At 39.4% G+C, this 20,628-nt stretch overlaps 1 protein-coding gene across 1 annotated transcript in view; it reads right to left on the bottom strand.

Annotated features, from left to right (window-relative positions):
• Window positions 1-20,628, bottom strand: part of zswim5 (zinc finger, SWIM-type containing 5) — a 246,964-nt gene that overhangs the window by 93,594 nt on the left and 132,742 nt on the right. Inside the window, exon 2 of the mRNA XM_063064460.1 lies at window positions 11,124-11,480. Within this exon, the coding sequence (XP_062920530.1) occupies window positions 11,124-11,480 (357 nt within the window). The remainder of the gene's footprint in view (window positions 1-11,123; window positions 11,481-20,628) is intronic.

Genomic DNA, 20,628 nt, shown 5'->3' with positions numbered 1-20,628 from the left:
CTTCGCATTTATCTAAATAAACCAGAGAAGGAAGAAAAAGAAGGCACATCTTTAAATTGTCAGGAGTCGCACAATGACAGTAAATAGAGCTCCTGATGACAAATGGGCATTGTTGCTCAGGTTACGTTCACCTGCAGCATGCATTTTGTACGAATTCCAAGGGCTTAAGTGCACATCACACAATACAAATCTGAACTGATCAGAAGGTATTGTCCAAAGTGATTTCTGTATCCAACAGAGATAATAAACTTGGGCACACTTCCATTTGAATAGAACTGACACAATGGAGCTTAAACTGATTACATTGCCACCGGAGCACAGGAACAACCAGTGAGCTCCCACTCTCCAAGACAGTCCATTCGGTAACTCCTATCAACCACTATGGTTTGGCTTTGACCCAGTCTTTTACTTTTTTTCCCTCACATCAAAATTTGTTCTTGGCTCTTCTTCCCCTCTTCTATATCAGAGTGTGCATTATGGCTTCAGAGAGCAGAAATTCCTATGCATCAAAGACCAGTTTGGAAAATATAACACCAGAGCCTGTTCAATGTTCTCATGTATGTTTCAATGGATAGAGGAACACTACCACTCAATTACATCAAACTAGTAATCTAGAAGAGCTGCTCATCCAAACACAGTTTCTGCATGCAAATACTGCAAAGTCAAGGTCAATCAGTGCAGTCAGGTTAATTGGTCTATCAGTTAATTGGGGAAGCCTTTTATTTGGAACAACTCTTTAATCAAGAAAATAGCCAGGATCCCCTTTGTTTATTTGGGACACTATGCTATCTAATTGGGACAGGACACTTTTGCTGAACAGTTTCTAACTACAGTCAGTCACATGCACTTGCATGGCCATTAGACACTACACCGTGCGTAGAGCGAACGGTTTTATAAATAGTGTCAGTTACGTGTGTTTGTGTTCAAAAGGCAGTGATTATCGTCACTGATGGCTGGTGAGAAATAAGCTGCAAGACAAATTAGAATTGTTTTGCTCACTCTGGTTTCAAGCATTCAGGCTCGGAGACACCGGAAATGGCTGTGAGTGAAAATGATTAAACAATTTAGATTAGATTATGAGGACACGCAGTCCTCTTTTATTGTCATTTAGAAATGATACAATATTCCTCCGGTGTGATATCACAGAAACACAGGACAGACCAATACTGAAAAACTGACAAAAACCACATAATTATAACATATAGTTACAACAGTGCAAGCAATACCATAACTTGATGAAGAACAGGCCATGGGCATGGTAAAAAAAAGTTCCAAGTCTCTTGAAAGTCCCACATCTCACGCAGACGGGAGAAGGAAGAAAACTCTCCCTGCCGTGCCCGATCACAGTCCAACTCTGAGTCTTCCGAAAACTTCGAGCCTCCGACACTGAACACCATCTCTGCTGAGCGCTTTGACCCCAGCCCTGGCCACCAGCAGCAGGCAAAGCCAAGGATTTGGGGCCTTCCCTCCAGAGATTCTCGATCTCACAGTAGCAGCGGCAGCGAACCGGGCATTTCAGAAGTTTCTCCAGATGTTCCTCCGTGCTTCTCACAGCTGTCTCCATCAAATCAGAATTGTGCACGGTACCCTATCTAACAAATACGATACCATTTCACCGGAGAGGCTGCAGGCGCTGCATCACGCCGCCATCTTCTCCTCCCACCCTCTACTTCAACAAGTTAGCAAGTTAGGAACTACGAAGAATTTGAAGGTATTGACAATCACCTTGAATGCAACAATGAAAATAATCATCTGGAACATTATGAAGGCAGCCCGTTATCTGTTCTAGATGTTTGCACTAATTTTGTTCATTTACAGTCAAACAAAAGAACACGGCAGCATGCTGGTTGTCTGTCGTATCTGACGATAACAGTGAAACTTGTGTGGGAGAGTTTTTAAATTGGAAAAGCTATTTCACTGGGATATTTCCATTCTATCAATCTCAGAAGTTTGGGTCCAGTGATATTCGTAGTCATCAGAAATCGGGGTCTTCCTTGGTTGCTGTGGATAACCATGATTCTTCTGTGCCTTATCATGCCCCTCGCTCTCCAAGAAGCATTGTAGAACCACGTTCTTGGCCGTTAGATCTCACTGTTAATCTCATCCAAAATGTCTAGGACAAGCTAAGACAGGTACGAGGTTCGCTGATTACCTTCAACTTGGTTTAGCCCACGTGTTGAATCGTGTACTGGGCTGTGTCCGCTGTGACATACAAACAGCTACTTAAAACCATAGCTGAGAGCTGAGTGTCTGCTGGGAACTAAAGGTGAGTGAGTTGCCCCAGAATGGACTGGACAAGCTACCTCAGTAGGTGTTACACCTCCTGGACACCTCATACATGGCAGCATAAATTGGAAGTTCTCCGTCAATAACTATTAGGAACTAACACACAGCTTTATCATACTACAGTAGCATTGGTGTGTTCTAATTTGTTCTGTATTTCATTTAAATACAGAATTTATAACTTAGTTAAGCAGTAGTTTTCCTTTTTTCTTTAAATACCTTTTTAACTATTTCCATGAAACTTCGGTTAATTGGGTCATCCATTTAATTGGCCCAAGATATACAGTTCCCGATGTGTTCCGATTAACCAGAACTCACCGCACACTCAACTGTTTAGAGTATTTACAGTACAGTACAGGATCAGGCCCTTCAGCCCACAATGTTTTTCCAACCTAATTAAGCTAATGATGCCTAATTACACTAATTAATTCTCATGTACTTGGCCCATATCCGCCCCATTCTCTGCATATTTCTGTGCCTACCTCAGAGCCTTTTAAATGTCTCTATCATTTCTGTCTGCAGCATCATTCTTGGCAGCACATTCCAAGCACATGACATATTCTGTGAATATATAAAGAAAATTCCCAGTCACCCAACTATCTGCAACCTGCACCTTAGGTGAGACGACATCATTAAAATTTATCTATCAGGTCCTTAACATCTCAGATGTTCTTAGGTGCACAGAGCTCTAGTTCCTTAACATAGTCGGTCTTGAGCTGCAGCCGGACACACTTCCCACAGGTGTATTCCTCAGGGACACAGTATTCCTCCAGATCTCTCGCATCCTGTGGAAAGCACACACCACTGCCCTAAACGCTGCCGTGACTCACCAAATGTGAAGGTGAAGGTTGCTGGATCCTACCTGCACTTACCTCTGCTCTGCCTCTTCACCGAAGCCTCCTAGCCGTGGCGCTTTGACCTCAAACAACGCACCAGAACTCAAACAGAGCCACTCTCAAAACTAGCCTCCTTTTTAATCAATTCTAGCTTAATGGCTATTTTGTTTAAAACAAGTTTTTAACCTGAAAAAGAACTTGCAAAATTTGCTGGTTCCTTCCCTTTGCTACTAAGGCTGTGCCAAGATGGTACATTATCACAGAACTGTCAGTACACAGATCTAACCAATTCTCATCAGAATACTGAGTTGATCGATCCAATCTATGGCAAGGATCCAAGTTGCAGAACTAGTAAAACTGTTCCAATACAGTGACAACATTGGCATCCAACCAACAGTGTAGAAGACAGACACATTTTTTCCTGCCTACCTAAGCCAGAACAAAAAGAACACAGAATTGTAGAATCTGATTCACCTCATCTCAATCATCAGCCACAAGTTAATTTTACCCAGCACTTTGTCGTCAATAACATCCTTACTCCGTGTTCTGTCTGGAACATTCAGCATCGCACTCTCAGAGTTTCGGTTCATCCATAAACAGACAGGATGAATTCAGATAGCGTGGGAAGTGTGTCTGCTCTTAACTCAAAGAAGATACTGCTGCAGGAGTTGTTGAAGGTATTAACCTCAGCTGCTCAAGGCCATCCTCGCCAGGAGGCATTCTTCACTGATGACAGCTCAGATTTTAGCTCCATTTGCAAATCAGATACTGAAGTATTCCACATTCATAAGTAGTAAAAGTCCTGGGCTGACAAGAAACTACTAATATTAATACCTCACTGGTGTTAATGGCCACACTTCAACAAGAGAAAGAAAGAAAAAATTGAGGAGGATAGCAACCACTATATTTTCAGTGGATATTCTTTCTTTGATCCCGTACCAGCAATATTCAAGGATAAAGACAACAATGGAAACCTCTCCAGGTATCACATTATCCATTTCTTCTCTCCCTTTATCACTAGTACACGGTGACCATATCAGCATTGCCTTCAGATCTCTAATCTTCCACATCAAGAACAACACTTAAGGCTAGTACATGGGAATATCAACACCATGTGCTAATCCAAAAGGAAAGGCAAGTATCTTACTTTCTGCGTCAAGCTAATATCATTACAGCTATGTAATACTTAGTTTCATTAAGTAATCAGAATCAAAATCAAAATCAGAATTAAGTTTATTATCACTGGCATGTGTCATGAAATTTGTTAACTTAGCAGCAGCAGTTCAATGCAACACATAATACAGGAGAAAAATAAATTAAAGTGTGCGTATATTGAACAGATTAAAATCGTGCAAAGACGTAAATAATACATATTTAAAAAGTGAGGTAGTGTTCGTGGGTTCAATGTCCACTTAGGAATTGGATAGCAGAGGGGAAGAAGCTGTTCCTGAATCGCTGAGTGTGTGCTTCAGTACCTCCTACCTAATGGTAACAGTGAGAAAAAGGTCTGCCCTGGGTGCTGGGGGTCCTTAATAATGGTTGCTGCCTTTCTGAGAGACTGCTCCTTGAAGATGTCCTGGGTACTTTGTAGGCTAGTACCCAAGATGGAGCCGTCTAAACTTCCGACCCTCTGAAGCTTCCTTCCGTCATGTGCAGTAGCTCCCCCCCGCCATATCAGAGAGTGACGCAGCCTTGTCAGAATCCTCTCCACAGTATATCCATAGAAGTTTTTGAGTGTTTTTGTTGAAATACCAAATCTCTTCATACTCCTAATGAAGTATAGTTGTTGTCTTGCTTACTTTACAGTTGCATTGATATGTTGGGACCAGGTTAGGTCCTCAGAGATATTGACACGCAGGAACTTGAAGCTGCTCACTCTCTCCACTTCTAGTCCCTCTATGAGGATTGGTATGTGTTCCTCAGTCTTACCCTTCCTGAAGTCCACAATCAGCTCTTTCGTCTTTCTGATATTGACAGCAAGGTACATCTCACTCCTGTAACACATTGGTGTATTCCCTATTCTCATTGGAAATCTAACCATATAGATAACCGTAAGATCTTCACAAAATTGTGTTCTCTGGTGCAAGCCTACTGTTATTGCTTTTCCACATGATTACCCTTTCTCTTCAACATTAGTAAGACAAAGGAGATGGTGATGGTCTTTAGGAAGACTAAACCTGCATTGCTCCCTTTTACTATTGATGGTGAGGATATGGATGTGGTGAGGAGCTACAAGTACCTGGGGGTGCACCTGGATGACAGACTTGAGTGGAGCACCAACACAGAGGCTGTGCACAAGAAGGGCCAGTGTCACCTATACTTCTTGAGGAGACAGGTCCTTTGGAGTATGCATGTCTCTCTTTCACATGTTTTACCAGTTTGTTGGCACCGGTATAATCTTCTATGTAGTGGTGTACTGCAGCAATGGCAAAAACACAGGTGATGCCAACAGGCTCAATACACTGATTAGAAAGGCTGGATCTGTTAAAGGAACTAAATTGGACACACTGGAGGCTGTGGTAGAACAAAGGATTCTATGGAAAATCCTGGCAATTCTGGACAATGTTCCTCATCCTCTGCATGCCACCTTGGCTTAACAGAGGAGCACTTGTAGTAATGGACTAAGACAACTACACTACTCCAAAGAGAGCTGTGAGGTCATTCTCACCCTCAGCCATTAGGCTCTATAATGAGTCAACCTATAGCCAGATAAGTGATGACCTCCTCCTGTTAGACCGTTTGTGGCAACTTATTTTTTATTCTTTCTATTTCTCTTCCAGTATTTATATCTGTGCACTTGTAATGCTACTGAGACACTGCAATTTCCTTGGGAGCAATAAGCATCTATCTATCTGTGTCCTGTACTATGGACCACTTTGATCATCTTGCTCTAAAATGGACTTCAGTAGGTAAATAATAAAAACCATTTCTACAACAAATCAATAACAAGGAGCCCAATTTGAATATTGATCTCTACGTTTTTGTACATAGTATGTAATGGTTTGCATATTATGTAAGAACACGAGCATATACAGTCAGACACCACACCATCACATCAGCAACAAGGAAGTTGATAAAACTGGAACTGCACAAAACGTTACAGGTCAAGAGGTGAAAATGGCAGCAGAGTGCACCAAATGTGAAGCTTACACTGACAGAATGGAGGGGACTAATGGTCGCATGTTGCAATTTTTTTTCATCATTTTATATTATCACATGTTTTGTAGTTCCTGTGGAGATTAATTATTTGGTGAAATCTATGGTTTCAGTAATATTGCAGGTGATATGAACGGGACAGAAAGTTCCATTGAAGTAATTCCTGGGGCTCTTTAGAATCAAGAGGTTATTTCAGCAACACAGAGGTTCTATCTAACCCCTTTAGCCTGGTAGAAATGTGGGGTGTTAAGCAGCTAAATACTGTTCAAATCCTAACCATTTTCAAAACAGCAAGGATATGAAGGTGTGTGTGCCGTGACAATTGATGCAAATAATGCCCAGAGTCATAACTGGAGCTTGAACAGCAAAGCTATTTAGAATCCCAGCTGAAGGGAAGCAGATTTGAAGACAGGCAAGCCTTTGTCTTCCTTTAAGAGGTGAGGTACTGGGATTGAATTGGAAAATAAGGATTGTTGTGGCTTCCCTTCTTCAACCCCTGTCATTAACCTCACCCCTAGCATTTACTCAAGGTTAAAAATTGACCCTGGAGTTTACATTCAATGCTGCTTCATACTCAGCTGTTGTCTTGGGCTTAGGAATTTCCTGGAGCGAATGCAGGCACAGGATTAATAATTCAATGTCCCCAGCAGCTTCCCGTTTTTGTAAATAATTACTTGCCCTCAATTTTATTTCTGAAACACTAATGGGCAGTTCCCAGGCCCGCAGACAGATTTGTTTGCAGCTGAATGCACATCCTATGTGTTAAGTGGTAGATTCTCAATTAGTAAAAGGTGTCACTGGCACAGCTACATACAAATGGTCACGTTATCTACCTCCAGTATTTTCCATTATCTATAAGGTAAATGTTGAGGTGAAAATGAAAAGAAAAGTCATTTTTAATTTTTTTCTCTTATTGCGGCATATTATGCTAGAATATCTACAGGTGCTTTGCACTGTATCTACTTAATTGCTAAAATACAAATAATTTTTACAAGATATTTATTCATAACAGCTCTTTTTGGGGAAAAAAGCCTTATTTGGACTGTCTAGATTTTTGAATTATTAAAGTATGGCTTTTTGGGTTCTTTTTAAGATCGACTTAAGTGGGGAAAACAAAGGTTTACTGTGATTTTACAGCCACTGATTCCAAATGTAGAAATACAAACTTTGTTATGAATCACCAACAACTAGATTTATATTATTAATTTTAAGCACCACCATTTATGTGCACGAATTAAAAAATCTATAGATTTAAAGGTTGGGAGGTAAACAACATACAATGCATGAGAACTATGTTGCTGCGTAGTTTCAAAGGTGTGAAACTTTCAACCGTGAACTATACCACTGAGGCAAGTTACTGCGTCAAGTAAAAAAAAACAATACAATTAAAAATACATTCAAGTACACTTTAGAAATGAGAATGTACCTTGCATTCCGTGAAGAGTTATTTGTTTAAAATATGTAACAACCAGTGAAAACAGTACATTCTTTTCTCACATTTATTACTAGCTCTCAGTATTAATTGTAACCACAGGTGAATGTAAAACATCTATGCCGTTAATTCAACTCATTCAAAACTAGCTAACTACAAGCAAGTTCTTCTGAGAAAAGTACAAATCATTCAGTCCTTTTGTGAAATATTTTCACATGTGGAATGACTGATATTTATAAAAAACTGGACATCTTCACACTTAGGCAAGATGCAAGAACTTCACATTGACACAGTGTCAGTTTTGCCACTCTTAACAGTAATCATTGCCCTTTGCTCACTCCCCTTACTGCAGTATGGGTATTGCATTACAACTGCTTTAAAGTTGCAATATTCACCAAAGGAACAGCAGAATAACAATGGAAAAGGCATTATAATTAGGGGATGAGGGATGTTTAGAATGAAATCAGGACAATGTTCTTAATATGATAGGGAGGATCATTTTTTTTTAACCTGATTGGATTGCATACAAAACTATCCAATGAGGTTTGTTCTGAAAAAATCAGAAAATCAGTAAATTATGCGCAACAATACGCCACAAGTTACACCATCGTTGTTTGAATTAGGGCCCAAATCAATCAGTTTTCCACCTCTGACACAAGATATGAATTTTGATATAGTATTCTTTTCAGCATAGTTCTATATCACAAATAGGCTTGTTACATTCAAAGGGATGGATATTACTTGGAAGCAAAACGCCACCCAGTACAGAAAGGATAAATTTCTGAAGTCGTACAGACATAATTGATAAGATAATGAAAAATGCTGGACACAGGTCTCAGATATCCATGTTCAGCCTTGACTCGAGATGCAGAATTGATAACACACTTCCTTATTTCAATATCCTCACCTTTGCAAATATAAAATCACTCTGTAAAATTGAACACTTATGAAACAGACGATTCTCATCACAGACTTTAGCACCTTCCTCTGGTTCCCTTCGCCTACATGATATCCGGGACTGGTATGCAGGATGTCAAAAATCATCAGCTACTCCTACAGATATGCTAATGATTTTTGACACTTATAATGACAAATATATTAAGCTACACAGCACAATCTAATATGATCACCTCTTTATTAGCTACAGTGTCATCTAACACTATCTGCACCCACCCCCACCATATCCAACATATTCTCACGAAATCCATTTATCCGCAGTAGATGGGCATCGAGAATAGTAAAAGCCAACAGTAGGAGACAGTTGTGCTGCAGAAATCAGAGAGCACCTTCTTACAACAGCTCAGCAGCTCACCACAGAATATTACAGCGTGACAAAATCTGACTAAAAGAGCTGAAATAAATCGGAAACAAATTTACAAATCTTACTAAACTTTGTACATAGAGCTGGAAGTGTTTAGCCTATTGGAAAAACATTAAAACCAACGTAATTTTCCCTGATTGTACATGTAAAGTGCTAACAAGCTAACATTCTGTGTCAGTATACAAGTGTTTAGTTTGGCAAATTAGAATTGGAAGGTTTTCATTTTAGGTTTTAAAGCTGATACCAGAAGATCAAAGATTTCACTTGTCAGAATAAATGACATGGAGGTTATTTTTGAACAGGAGAGTGTTACAAGGTGACTAACAGGTTCAGACAATATTTCATGGAGGCTCTACTTGTGCACAATAACTTGCTTTTAGAATGATATTAAATCCCTCTCCATTTATTATGTTTCTACCTATTATTTTCCTAAAATTGGTTGTCCTTCAGCTTTGAGTATTTTTACATTGTTAAATTATTAAAAAAGCTCAAATATCTACCCAACACACAAATTAAGCCTGCAGGTAGTAAGAATGCAAATGACAGTAGGCACGCTTTCACATAGTCTGGAGTGATGTCTTGCCTCGGTTCATCTTTACAGTGATTGTAAAGGTCTGAAATGAAATAGCTTTGAAACAACCTCAACCACAAACCCATGGCATCGAACAGCTTGTTCAGACCATCTCTCAGAAGCATGCAAGACTTGTCAAATTAATTCCTTCATACATTCAGTTCTGCAAAGCTATATTTCTTTTCAGACATGCACTCCCTGACATTATGAGAAGAGGAAATTGTTGCCACTATATTAATATTTCATCATTTTTATTAAAGCTGTATGTACCAGACTACGCTATTAGAACAAACAAAATTTTATAATGCATTGCCATATAAATATGGGGAAAATTCTATCAACTTTAAACACAAAATAAGGGAGATTAATTCAACTTTGATTTTTGAGCCCATTCCATCTTATCAAAAATGAAAAAGGCTTACAAAAGATTCCTGCCTTAAGCTGCAAGCCTGCCACTGCCTTGTGTTTTCAAAATTGCACACAATATTCCCTCTAAGACGTACACGTGTACACACATCTTTTGCTACTTGCACACAAAGGAACTTAAACTGTGCACAGAAGGTTCTCACTCTCTAGCTCATTGGCATGTTAAGTTTATTTCACAATCATACACAATCACATTTCCTTTTCTGGTTTCTAGTGCAGACTGAGTTGACAACATGGAGTTTGCAATGATTGGTCTTCAGATTTTAGAACTGGCTTATTTATACTGTTTTTATTGAGGTCTACTTCCACTTAAAAATTCAGAGCGCACATGCTGTTGTCACTGGGCAAAAAATTGCACAGCACAAGATTTTTGTGCACACTGGTCATTACGAATTAGAGCGAACATTGATTACCCATATTAAAACAATTACACAAATATTGGACTCTCCGCTGGCCAAGATCCAAGCTGCAGCCATGTTTTGTCATACAGGAACCATTGCTATTGAGTGCATTTTGCCTTCTATAGAAAACTAACTTTGGTATAATTATAGATTTCATCGGCTTCATCCTAGTCACAGTCAAATCTCAACTAACACCACAAAATCACTGGTGTCAAATCACCTGATATCTACAGAAGGGACAAGTGCTTGTGGAACTGTATCTCGTAAGGGAATTATTGACTTGGACAGGAGTGGAACCTGACAAACTAAAACACACTGTGTTCTGATTGTACTTTTCATTAAGGACAACAAGAATTATCAAATTGCAACAATTCAAATCATTTTATAACTGGGAATAATGAAGTAATGCTTTCTTGAAAGTGAATTGGACAGTACACGAGATGTACATTTGACAGAAATGCACTTTGAAAAATATCTTTTCCTTCTTCCGAAATTCAAATCAATTCTTTTCATTTTCATTATCCCTTGCATGGGCATTGTATACAACAGCAATTGCACTTAGGCACGACCATTGTACTGAGAATAGAATTCTGATTATGCCTGTGCCCTGCCCAAGGCACTAAATGGCCACATCAACACATCACAAAATAATGACATCCATTAATGGGGGAGGGGAAAGGACCCTTACAATAGTTACCATGTACTTGGTTGATCTCCGAATTGGATGATAGGATTTCATCAGCCAATTTCTGTGCTGTGGGAAGTACTTCTGTGTGGTGAGCTGTGATTAAATACTGTATAAATTTCTGAAGCTGGTCTCTGTTCATTTGGAAAAGTGTCTCAGAGATGGGAAGACGCAGTTTGACATGATCGGCCTTTCGTATTCTGTACAGCGAAAGTGCCACTACATGGGCGCAGTAAAAAATGTCTTTGTTGCCACAGCCACACGTTACGGAGGTGATCTTGCAGCGGTCAAAACTGATGGCCACTCTGTAGATCATTTCAGGCTCTGACTGGGTGCCTGGTTCAGTCACGGTTCCGCTCAGATGAAATCCTGCCAGGGAGAGAAAAATATATTGATTAACATCAGAGCCAATATTCAAATGAGTCTCTCTTGAACTAACTACCAATGACAATACTGCACAGTGCCATAGCTCATTCCCCACCACACAACTGTGTCTCAACAGTCTTCAACTTGTTTTGTTATCCACCTGGGACTCGTGTTTTATGAACGAGTTTTAATGAATGTGCTGAGTTGCTATTTATCTTAGTGTCCAGCTCTTTACTCTAACTGCCCTAACTGAAAAGTTGGACTTAATTCCCCTCGGTTTAATTAAGTTTTATTTTAAGGATTAACTGACAAGACAGTTGACAGTCTTCTTCTACATCTTTCCAGTTCTTTTCTTCAAAATAGACTTGTGATATGTATTGGTCTCTTTTACAGGAGCATAATTGCCATGGAAGTTTAATTTACTTGTAATCACCATCTATCTTTGTCTTTCAAGCTATGAAGCTGTGTCATCAATTTTTGGCCATTGCACTCTTACAAGACATCTTGCCAATAGGATTCAGATGAGCATTCCTGTTTAGATTCTGGATCTCAAACTCTGTCTTCCCTATTCCACATTTCAACTTCTACTTCCTCTTCACTGTGCAATTTGCAAAGACCAATTAGATGAAAAAATGAATACAGACATTCTACTGTTAATGATATAGGCATTTCAGGAAAATAAAGTAAGACTCTTTTGGCAGAGTAACAGCAATGCTCAGTTTTGCTGCATGGGCCATGAAGAAGTGGTGTGGCCCTACCTAAGCAGGAAGACCATGGACAACTGGGCTTTGATAAACTGGGGAATTGTTGGTGTGGGGTCAAACAAAGAAATAGTGGGTGGAGATGACAAAGAATACCAGTCATCAATTGTGTTATGACAGGCTTAGATCTGTTCTTTCCTGCCTCCCAAGAAGCTATATATTTAAGACATACCAATTTCAGTAATAGGGCCCAAAGCTGCTCTTCTTTTACATACATAAGACACGAAAATGTATTTTAGTTCTTTCCTCTGTGCATCTGAAAAAAGAAATTGAACTCAATCTAGTATCAGACAATTGTTGGCAATTTCAGCTCTCAATATGTTGATCCCCAAAACTGAGGATCTTAATGCAGAACAAGAGATTCTGCAGATGCAGGAAATCCAGAGTAACATGTCCCGATGTGTTTACTGTTTATTGCTCCCCATAGATGCTGCCTGACCTTCTGAGCTCCTCCAGCATTTTGTGTGAGGATCCCCAGATGTTTCATGCCCACTACACTGGTGCAACCAGACTCAATTCCGACTCCCTAATCCTACTGTATTTCCAAATCTGCAGCCATTTCTCACAACAGACCATCATTTTGTTACATGCAGAGATTTTCTTTCTGCTATTGATACAGTGAATCTTTTGGAACTTCACATTCTACTTGCACCCAACAGAGCAAAATTTATGCTGAGATATGTGTTGTACCAATCAGCAAATATGCCCATAACAAGCAGTTTCCTGATGGAGGGTACAACACGGCCTTGCATTTAGCACAATGCGTGTTGCGGAGCTTAGGCCTTACTGAGTCGGTCTTCTCATGGAATCAAAAGGACATGATGAATCTTGACAGATCTCCCAATTCCACTGACTGAACATGTGCCAGACTAATCTGGTACAAGTACACTGATCCCATTCAAATCGATTTGAAAAATTGGCTGCTGGGAGAAAGGTGAACAAAGACTTTTACTTCATTTAACTAAATTAGCTTTAGGTGTGTGTGTGTGTGTATATACACGTTCGCTCTTTTTGCTTCTTCCTTTCCAAGTAATTCACATTTTAAAATTATTTTTCATTATTTTTCATTTTTGACGAGTTCTGTGTAAAATACATTCAAGGGTTTGACCACAGATGTTTGAGGTGGCGGGGGTGGGGGGTGGGGGGGGGAGTCATCATGGTGGAATCAAGCTCTTTGGCTCTCTGAATCAATGCCAGCCATCAAGCATCTATGTTTACTAATTCCATTTAATTCTCCCTGCATTCCCATTGACTCACACAGATTCTTCACCCACCTAAACCTTAGGGATGTGGGAAAGACACTGAAGCACCTGAAAGAAACCCACATGGTCACAGAAGAACGTGCAAACTCTACACAGACAACACCGGAGATCAGGATTAAAGCCGCGAAGCTGGAACAGTGAGGCAGACATTTTACATGCTATGCCACTGTGACCCCACTAGCCCTCAATGCAAACGTCACAAGCACGGGGAAGAAACCTGCGCTGGCTCTGGCCTCACTCAGATTGCCGGAATAGGGTTCCCAGCAGAAGGTAGAAACCTGATTACCAATAGAAGAAACAGCATAGACTCGGGGACAGGAAACCAGTGAACTTAGTGAAAGATCTGGTCCTATATGTTAACAACAGAATGTGATAAAGCTAATGGTACATCATTACAATAATTTATGAGGGCTTTAGCAAGATTTAAAAATTGTTCCAATGAATTTCAACATTAATCCACCACTGTGAAATATAAGATTACACTAGCTTTATTTGTCGCAAGTACTCCGAAATATACAGTGAAATGCGTTATGTGTCAACAACCAGCACAGTCCGAGGATATGCTGGGGGCAGCCCCCAAGAGCAGCACCAACATAGCATGCCCACAACTCACTAACCCTAATCGTGCATCTTTGGAATGTGGGAGGAAACCAGAGCACCTGGAGGAAACCATGCAGTCACGGGGAGAAAGAACAAACTTTCTGTCAGCAGCGGGAATTGAATCCTGATAAAAGTAACACTACTGTGTGACCCACAGAAAGCTGTTGAGTCAATTAACCAGAAACAATTTCACATGCACATTACTATGTCACTTTAATGAAATAATATGTTAAATTTTGTTATTGCAGCAGGCAAACTTAGTTTCACCAAACTTCCAATTTGAGTCAAAGAGCATGTTTAAGATAATTAATTACTCATTCCTGGTTAACCAAAGAAGGGAGCTTCAGTATAGTAAAATATAATGCCTTGATTGGCAACTTCAAAATGGAAAAATAGTTATATTATTTATGTGGTGGAATAGCTGGAGGTTGGATCAGGTACCGACAGGTTTCATTTTTACAAGAAAAGACAACTCAATACAAGATACAACGCTGCAAAGAGTAGGGGATATTACACAGTTTTACTGACAATCAAGATCTGTGAATGCTGGAACCCTGAATTATAGAAAATTCTTGAAACAGTCAACAAGTCAGCAACATCACTGAAGAGAGAAACATTGTAAATGTCATTGTCCCTTCTTCGACCTGAAATATTACCTTTGCTTCTTTGGTATTTGCATATATTACTGTTGTCTGCCTACTGCATCTTGATGATTGAACTTGGGGAGACGTTGGCGCTGGAGCGAAGACAATACACAGTAAATAGATTGAATAGTTTCTCATTCATACTTTATTACCACTCCAGCAGGAAGTTTGTTGGAAGTGAAATACAGCATTGCAATCAGAAAGATTGAGGAGTGTTAAATGTGACAACACTGAGCGACACAGGTCTGGTCTGAACTTGTGTCTGCTGTGGACCCATTGGCTAAGATCACAACTTACATTGTCATTATGAAGCAGATGAAAGGGAGAAATTAATACTTACAGGCAATCAAATTTGAAAATCTGCTCAGTCCCTCTTGATAAATAGAGTCAAGGACTGAAGTGAATGCAAAAACAGAGACCATGAATAGCGGTTGATATTGCTGCATCCATCTATCTTGGAGGGTAAAGTTCATGTCCATTGTGCTGCTAGAAGAATGAAACTACACTCCAATTTTGGAAACAGCTATTCAATCACTGGTCAGATATATTTGTGGGGACCCTGGAGATGACTTCTCCTATGGCAAGCAGCAGGGACAGCTCTCCTTTCCTGAAAATAGGGATTGCCTGGGAGGTGGAAGCAGTGGAAATAATTAAATGGAAAAGATTCTGGGGCAATTCAGGATCAAGTGTGGGGGAGACCATGAGGTAAGCAGAGGCTCATGGAATGCAAAGAGAAAACTGGGAAAGTGCGATTGTGTGTGTGTGTGTGTGTGTGTGTGTGTGTGTGTGTGTGTGTGTGTGTGTATACATATGTAGGGGTATATGCAGATGTCCAACTATGTGAGTAAGTTAATGTCCATGCAGTAGTCATCTTGGATACCCTTGTCCCTGGAGTTAGGACTCACTCTCTGAAAGCCAAGTTTAGCTGATATGCTATGATGACTTCAGCTGTCCATCGATTTTCAATGTTGACTGAGGTCTGGGCAAGGTTGTATGGAAGACCAGCAACTGACCATGCTGCAAGTCTCCGCTCTCCACGCCACCAATGTTGTCCAAGGGAAGGGCACTAGGACCCATACAGCTTGGCACCAGCTATGACTATCCTCACAGGCAAATTCCACTCCACATATGAAGTCTGGGATTTGGAATATCAGGACTGTCATGGATAGTCCCAACAAATCTGAATTCTATTTCACATACCAGCTCAGGAACTCGGATCATGTGACGTCGACACTGCCAGCTTAAGTAAGACACTGCAAACCGGAGATAATCAGTCCAAAGAACAAGATGGTGGGTTACATCTTTCTTAACTTGAATCAGAAGGCTATCCTCATAGTTTGGGCACTATCAACAGAAATGAACTAATTCAGCATCTCAGTGACTCCCCTGTTAAGATAAATACACCTATCATGGTCCTTCAACTGATTCTAATACTGAACTACTAACCAATTGTTATGGTTTAATCATCCCAACTCGGGAAGCAATGAATGTGGCTGAAACACTGTAGATTCCAACTCTGATCTTAACTTATTATAAGAATACGCACAATACATCTTTTAACAGTACTCATTAAGAATTCACTACTCAATCTCAAATGTCACAGTGAAGCTCCATAACACTTTCATTGAATTTAACCACATTAAAGTGAATGGTTTTTAAAGCATGCACTGTAACTGGTTTTCACCTCCAAGTTAACCAATCTGATATCCTGGTACTTCCAAGGACCTGAACATATTCATGACTGAGAGCATGTCGATCTCATTCTACAGCAAGCTACTGAACAATAAATGCATTCCTGCTTATTAAAGTATGAGATTGCCTTACTCCTTGATCCAAATAAATCCACTTATAGAATTGCTACTAAAATTAAAAATTAGCTGACCTATCCAATATTCGCTTCTTACAAATGTAGGTGTCCTTTCATTATATCTTGAGATGAAATTCAGATATCCAGGTCTTTTCCCACGCCCCAAAATGCCAATTTAACAAGAAATACCACTTCAACCTGCAAAGATCACGAGATGAGATTTAGAACCTATTTTTCCCCCTATTGAATCCATGGTCATTGGGAGTTGGTGTGGAAATCAAGGAATCAAACTGTAGACTTTAGACAAGAACACTTCAAATGTGCTACCCAAGGTGGCAAAAACTACCAGATAAAAATTCATGCATTTTTTAGGATACTTCATCCATCTTTATCATTCCACAAATCTTACACACTGACAAAAAAGTAACTGCAAAATTCACCTTTTCATTATGATTGACTAGTACATTTTGAACAGCTTTTATGATCTATCAGCATTAGACTTATTCATCCATCAGGAAATTTAAGATTATATCTGCCACCATTCTTTGTCTAATAGTTGGAAATCATTAGCTTAAGGTATTGCTTTAAGCATTGAACACATAGTATTAAATATTGGTACTATGTTGCTGCAATTTAATTGACTCTTAATCGCTATCTGAAATGGCCGACAAACCCCATTTGGTAAGGAAGAAATTAGGGATGGGCACTGAATCAGCAACCACTTATGCTGGTGCTTTCCACATCCTGTGAACAAATAAATGGTATAGAACAGGAAGCACTGGCTGGCTACTAAATGTCATGTACAATGTGAGGAAGAATATTGAGACAGTAACTTGCGAATAATGGCTGACTCTCAGTTGAGATATTAGCAATACGAAAGGACAAGTTACCATTTTATTCACTCTATACTTCTGCTTCCAACATTATCACATCAAATATTGCTGTCATGTTTTTAGACAAGATTATTAATCAATTTCTGAAATTAATTTTCATGTTGAAAGTTTTCTAGACCAGATTGTTTTCCTCTTTGTGATGTACTTTCATTCTTATTCAACTAACCATTTATTTTGTGTTGTACTAAAGTGAAATGAGTCATTTTCTGGTGATATTAAAAGGGAGCACTTTACATTTTACTCCATGCTACTTGCAGGATGCTTAGAGTAGTGTATTACTATTTCAGTAATATCGTAAATATCTTGTTTGATTAAACATTCTTTGTTTAGTTAATTAATTCATTATGGGTTATATGTAAAAATATGTGAATGGCATGATTCATTACACCACCACATCATTTGTGAGCATCTCACTATAAAATAAGTAGACTAGAATCCCGGCTCCTGAATTTTTCTCTTTATTAGTTTCTCAAGTTACAAAACATAACAATGGTATGAGGAAGTTTTAAAATAAATCCAAGCCAACTACCTACCAGTTGAAGCACAGCATATTTTTCTTCAGAAGGGAAAACAAGATGTTCAAGTTAAAAAAAAAGGGTAGAAAATGGATGAAATTAACTATATGGCATGTGTTCATGAACACTGAGTACTGGGTGATATTAACAATAAATTTAAAAAGCAGAATTATCTGGCTACATTGGGAGAGAGACAAGTTCAATTACACAGCAGATAACTAGATAATATATATTGATCAAATTGTGCTGTATTTTGTAGCAAATGAAATAGCCAATGAAAAACGAGTGCCAGTGTTACTGAGTGCAATAGGTGGAAAAGCATACAGCTTGCTTAGATGTTTAACTGATCCAGTTAAACCAGCCGAAATGAGCTTTGCTGATATCATGAATGTAACGCACAAACATTTAGAACCGAGACCATTGTTGATTGCAGAATGCTTTAGGTTTCATAAGTAGTATCAAAAGGAAGGAGTGTCCATTTCAGCCATGTGGCTGAATTGAAGAAATTGTTGGAGTATTGTCAGCACTCAGCGAAGGGCTTAATAATACACTGCGAGATTGTTTTGTTTGTGGAATCTTACAAGAAAGCATTCAAAGTTAGCTCCAAACTGAAGCACAACTCACTTTTAAAAGAGCAAGTGAAATCACTGTATCAATGGAAGCAGCAGCCAGAGGTACAATTGAGTTACAGTCGGGAATAAAAGTAAGTGTGGCTAAAATTACAATGTCTAAACAGAAACCTGGCAGGTTGGACAAATATTGTTACTGCTGTGGTAGGGGCTCACATACACCAGACAAATGCAGAGTTAAAGGTGAAACTTGCGGAAAATGCAATAAAGTGGGACAGAAACAAAGAGCATATTCGACAGACCAAAATAAATGAACTGCACAGGGAAGAGAAAAAGATTTTAAAAATCAAGTTGCGGTTTCAAAAAGAGCATTCATCTGCATGCTGTTGATGAAAAAACTGACAATGATGAGAGTGACACAGGATTGAGTAGCCTTGAGATTTGCAACGTGAAAACAACAACAGACAAGCAATATGGCTTACGCCAGAACAACCATTTGGTTAAAATGGAATTGGACACAGGCACTGTGTCAGTCATTCCACAAAATGAGTTTGAACGACATTTCAAAGATACTGAACTGAAGCCTGCAGATATCCAACTAAGAATTTTTACTAGAGAAAAAATAACTCCTGTGGGAATGACATTCGTGACAATGAAACACAACAACCAACAAGCCATGCCAGGCTTGTATGTGGTAAAAACAAAGTGTTTCTCGCCCTAAACTCTCACAAAGGGCTTTAGCATTATAATAGGCTTATGTTTGGAGCAGCATCTGCACCTGCTCTCTGGCACAAACCTATAGACCAGGTGCCGCAAAGCCGTCCAGGCACTCAGTGTTACCTGGATGATATCACTGTTACCAGTGAGGGTGACAAGGAACATCTCCAAAATCTCAAGATAGCGTTGAAAAGATTAGAAGATTATGGCTCAGAGCATGATGTGACAAGTATGGATTCTTTAAAACAAGCATCACTAATTGAGGTCACAGCATTAAAGCACAAGAATTACACAAGTGTGTTGAGAAAATTCAAGCAGTGGTGGATATCTCAAGGCCAAAGGATGTGTCACAGTTGCAGTTCTTTTCAGGATTTGTCAGCTTCCATTACAGGTTCCTGCCAAGCCTGGCTACGGTGTTCCACCCTTTGAACTCATCACTACAGATCGGGAAGTAGCAGCAACGGTGAGGTGGCTTCACAAAAGGCAAAGGAAGTGGTATCATCAGACACTGTTCTCACACATTATGATCCGCACCATCCAGTGAAGCTTGCCTGCGACGCCTCACCTTATTGCACAGGCGCAGTCATGTTAGGAATCATGGAAATGAACACCCCACAGCCATGGCAGAGAAAAAATATGCAGAGATTGACAGAGAGGCCTCGAGTCTGGTTTGATGTGTAAAACATTTCAACCAGTACCTGCTTGGAAGAGAGTTTACCCTCATTACTAATCATCAATCACTTGTAACACACACAAAAAGCCTGAGGAACTCAGCAGGCCAGGCAGCATCTATGGAAAAGAGTTAAAAAGTCATGTTTCGCCCGAGACCCTTCATCAGGACATCAACCATCTTCAATCCACAGAAGGACATGCCACTAACAACAGCAGCAAGAATGCAGAGATGGGCTCAGTTTCTTTCAAGGACACAATTACAAGATTGAATTCAAGCGTACAACTACACATAGAAATGCTGATGGATTGTCCTATTTACCCATGGAAAAGGAAAAACCTGAAAAATTTACAAAAAAGGACATTCCTCTTGACACATTCTCTAAAGCAAATCAAATGTCTCCTTATCGTGGCAGAGATGATCCCAAGGGAAACCAGAAAAGACCCCACACTGTCTCAGATATACAAGGCAACCTAAAATGGCTGGAAGGTTCAAAGTTCAAAGTAAAATTGTTTATCAGAGTATATACGTGTCACCACATACAACCCTGAGATTTTATTTCTGCAGGCATACTTGGGAAATCTATAGAACAGTAATTGTAAACAGGATTTGTAAACTGTAAACATCAAGAACTATAAATAATCTGTGTAAATCAGATAATAAATAAATTGCAATAAATAACAAGCATGAAGTAACAATATAAAAAGTCCTTA

Source organism: Mobula hypostoma, chromosome 12 (genome assembly GCF_963921235.1).
Source record: "Mobula hypostoma chromosome 12, sMobHyp1.1, whole genome shotgun sequence".
NCBI lineage: Eukaryota > Metazoa > Chordata > Chondrichthyes > Myliobatiformes > Myliobatidae > Mobula > Mobula hypostoma.
This window is presented reverse-complemented; position numbering and strand designations above follow the sequence as displayed.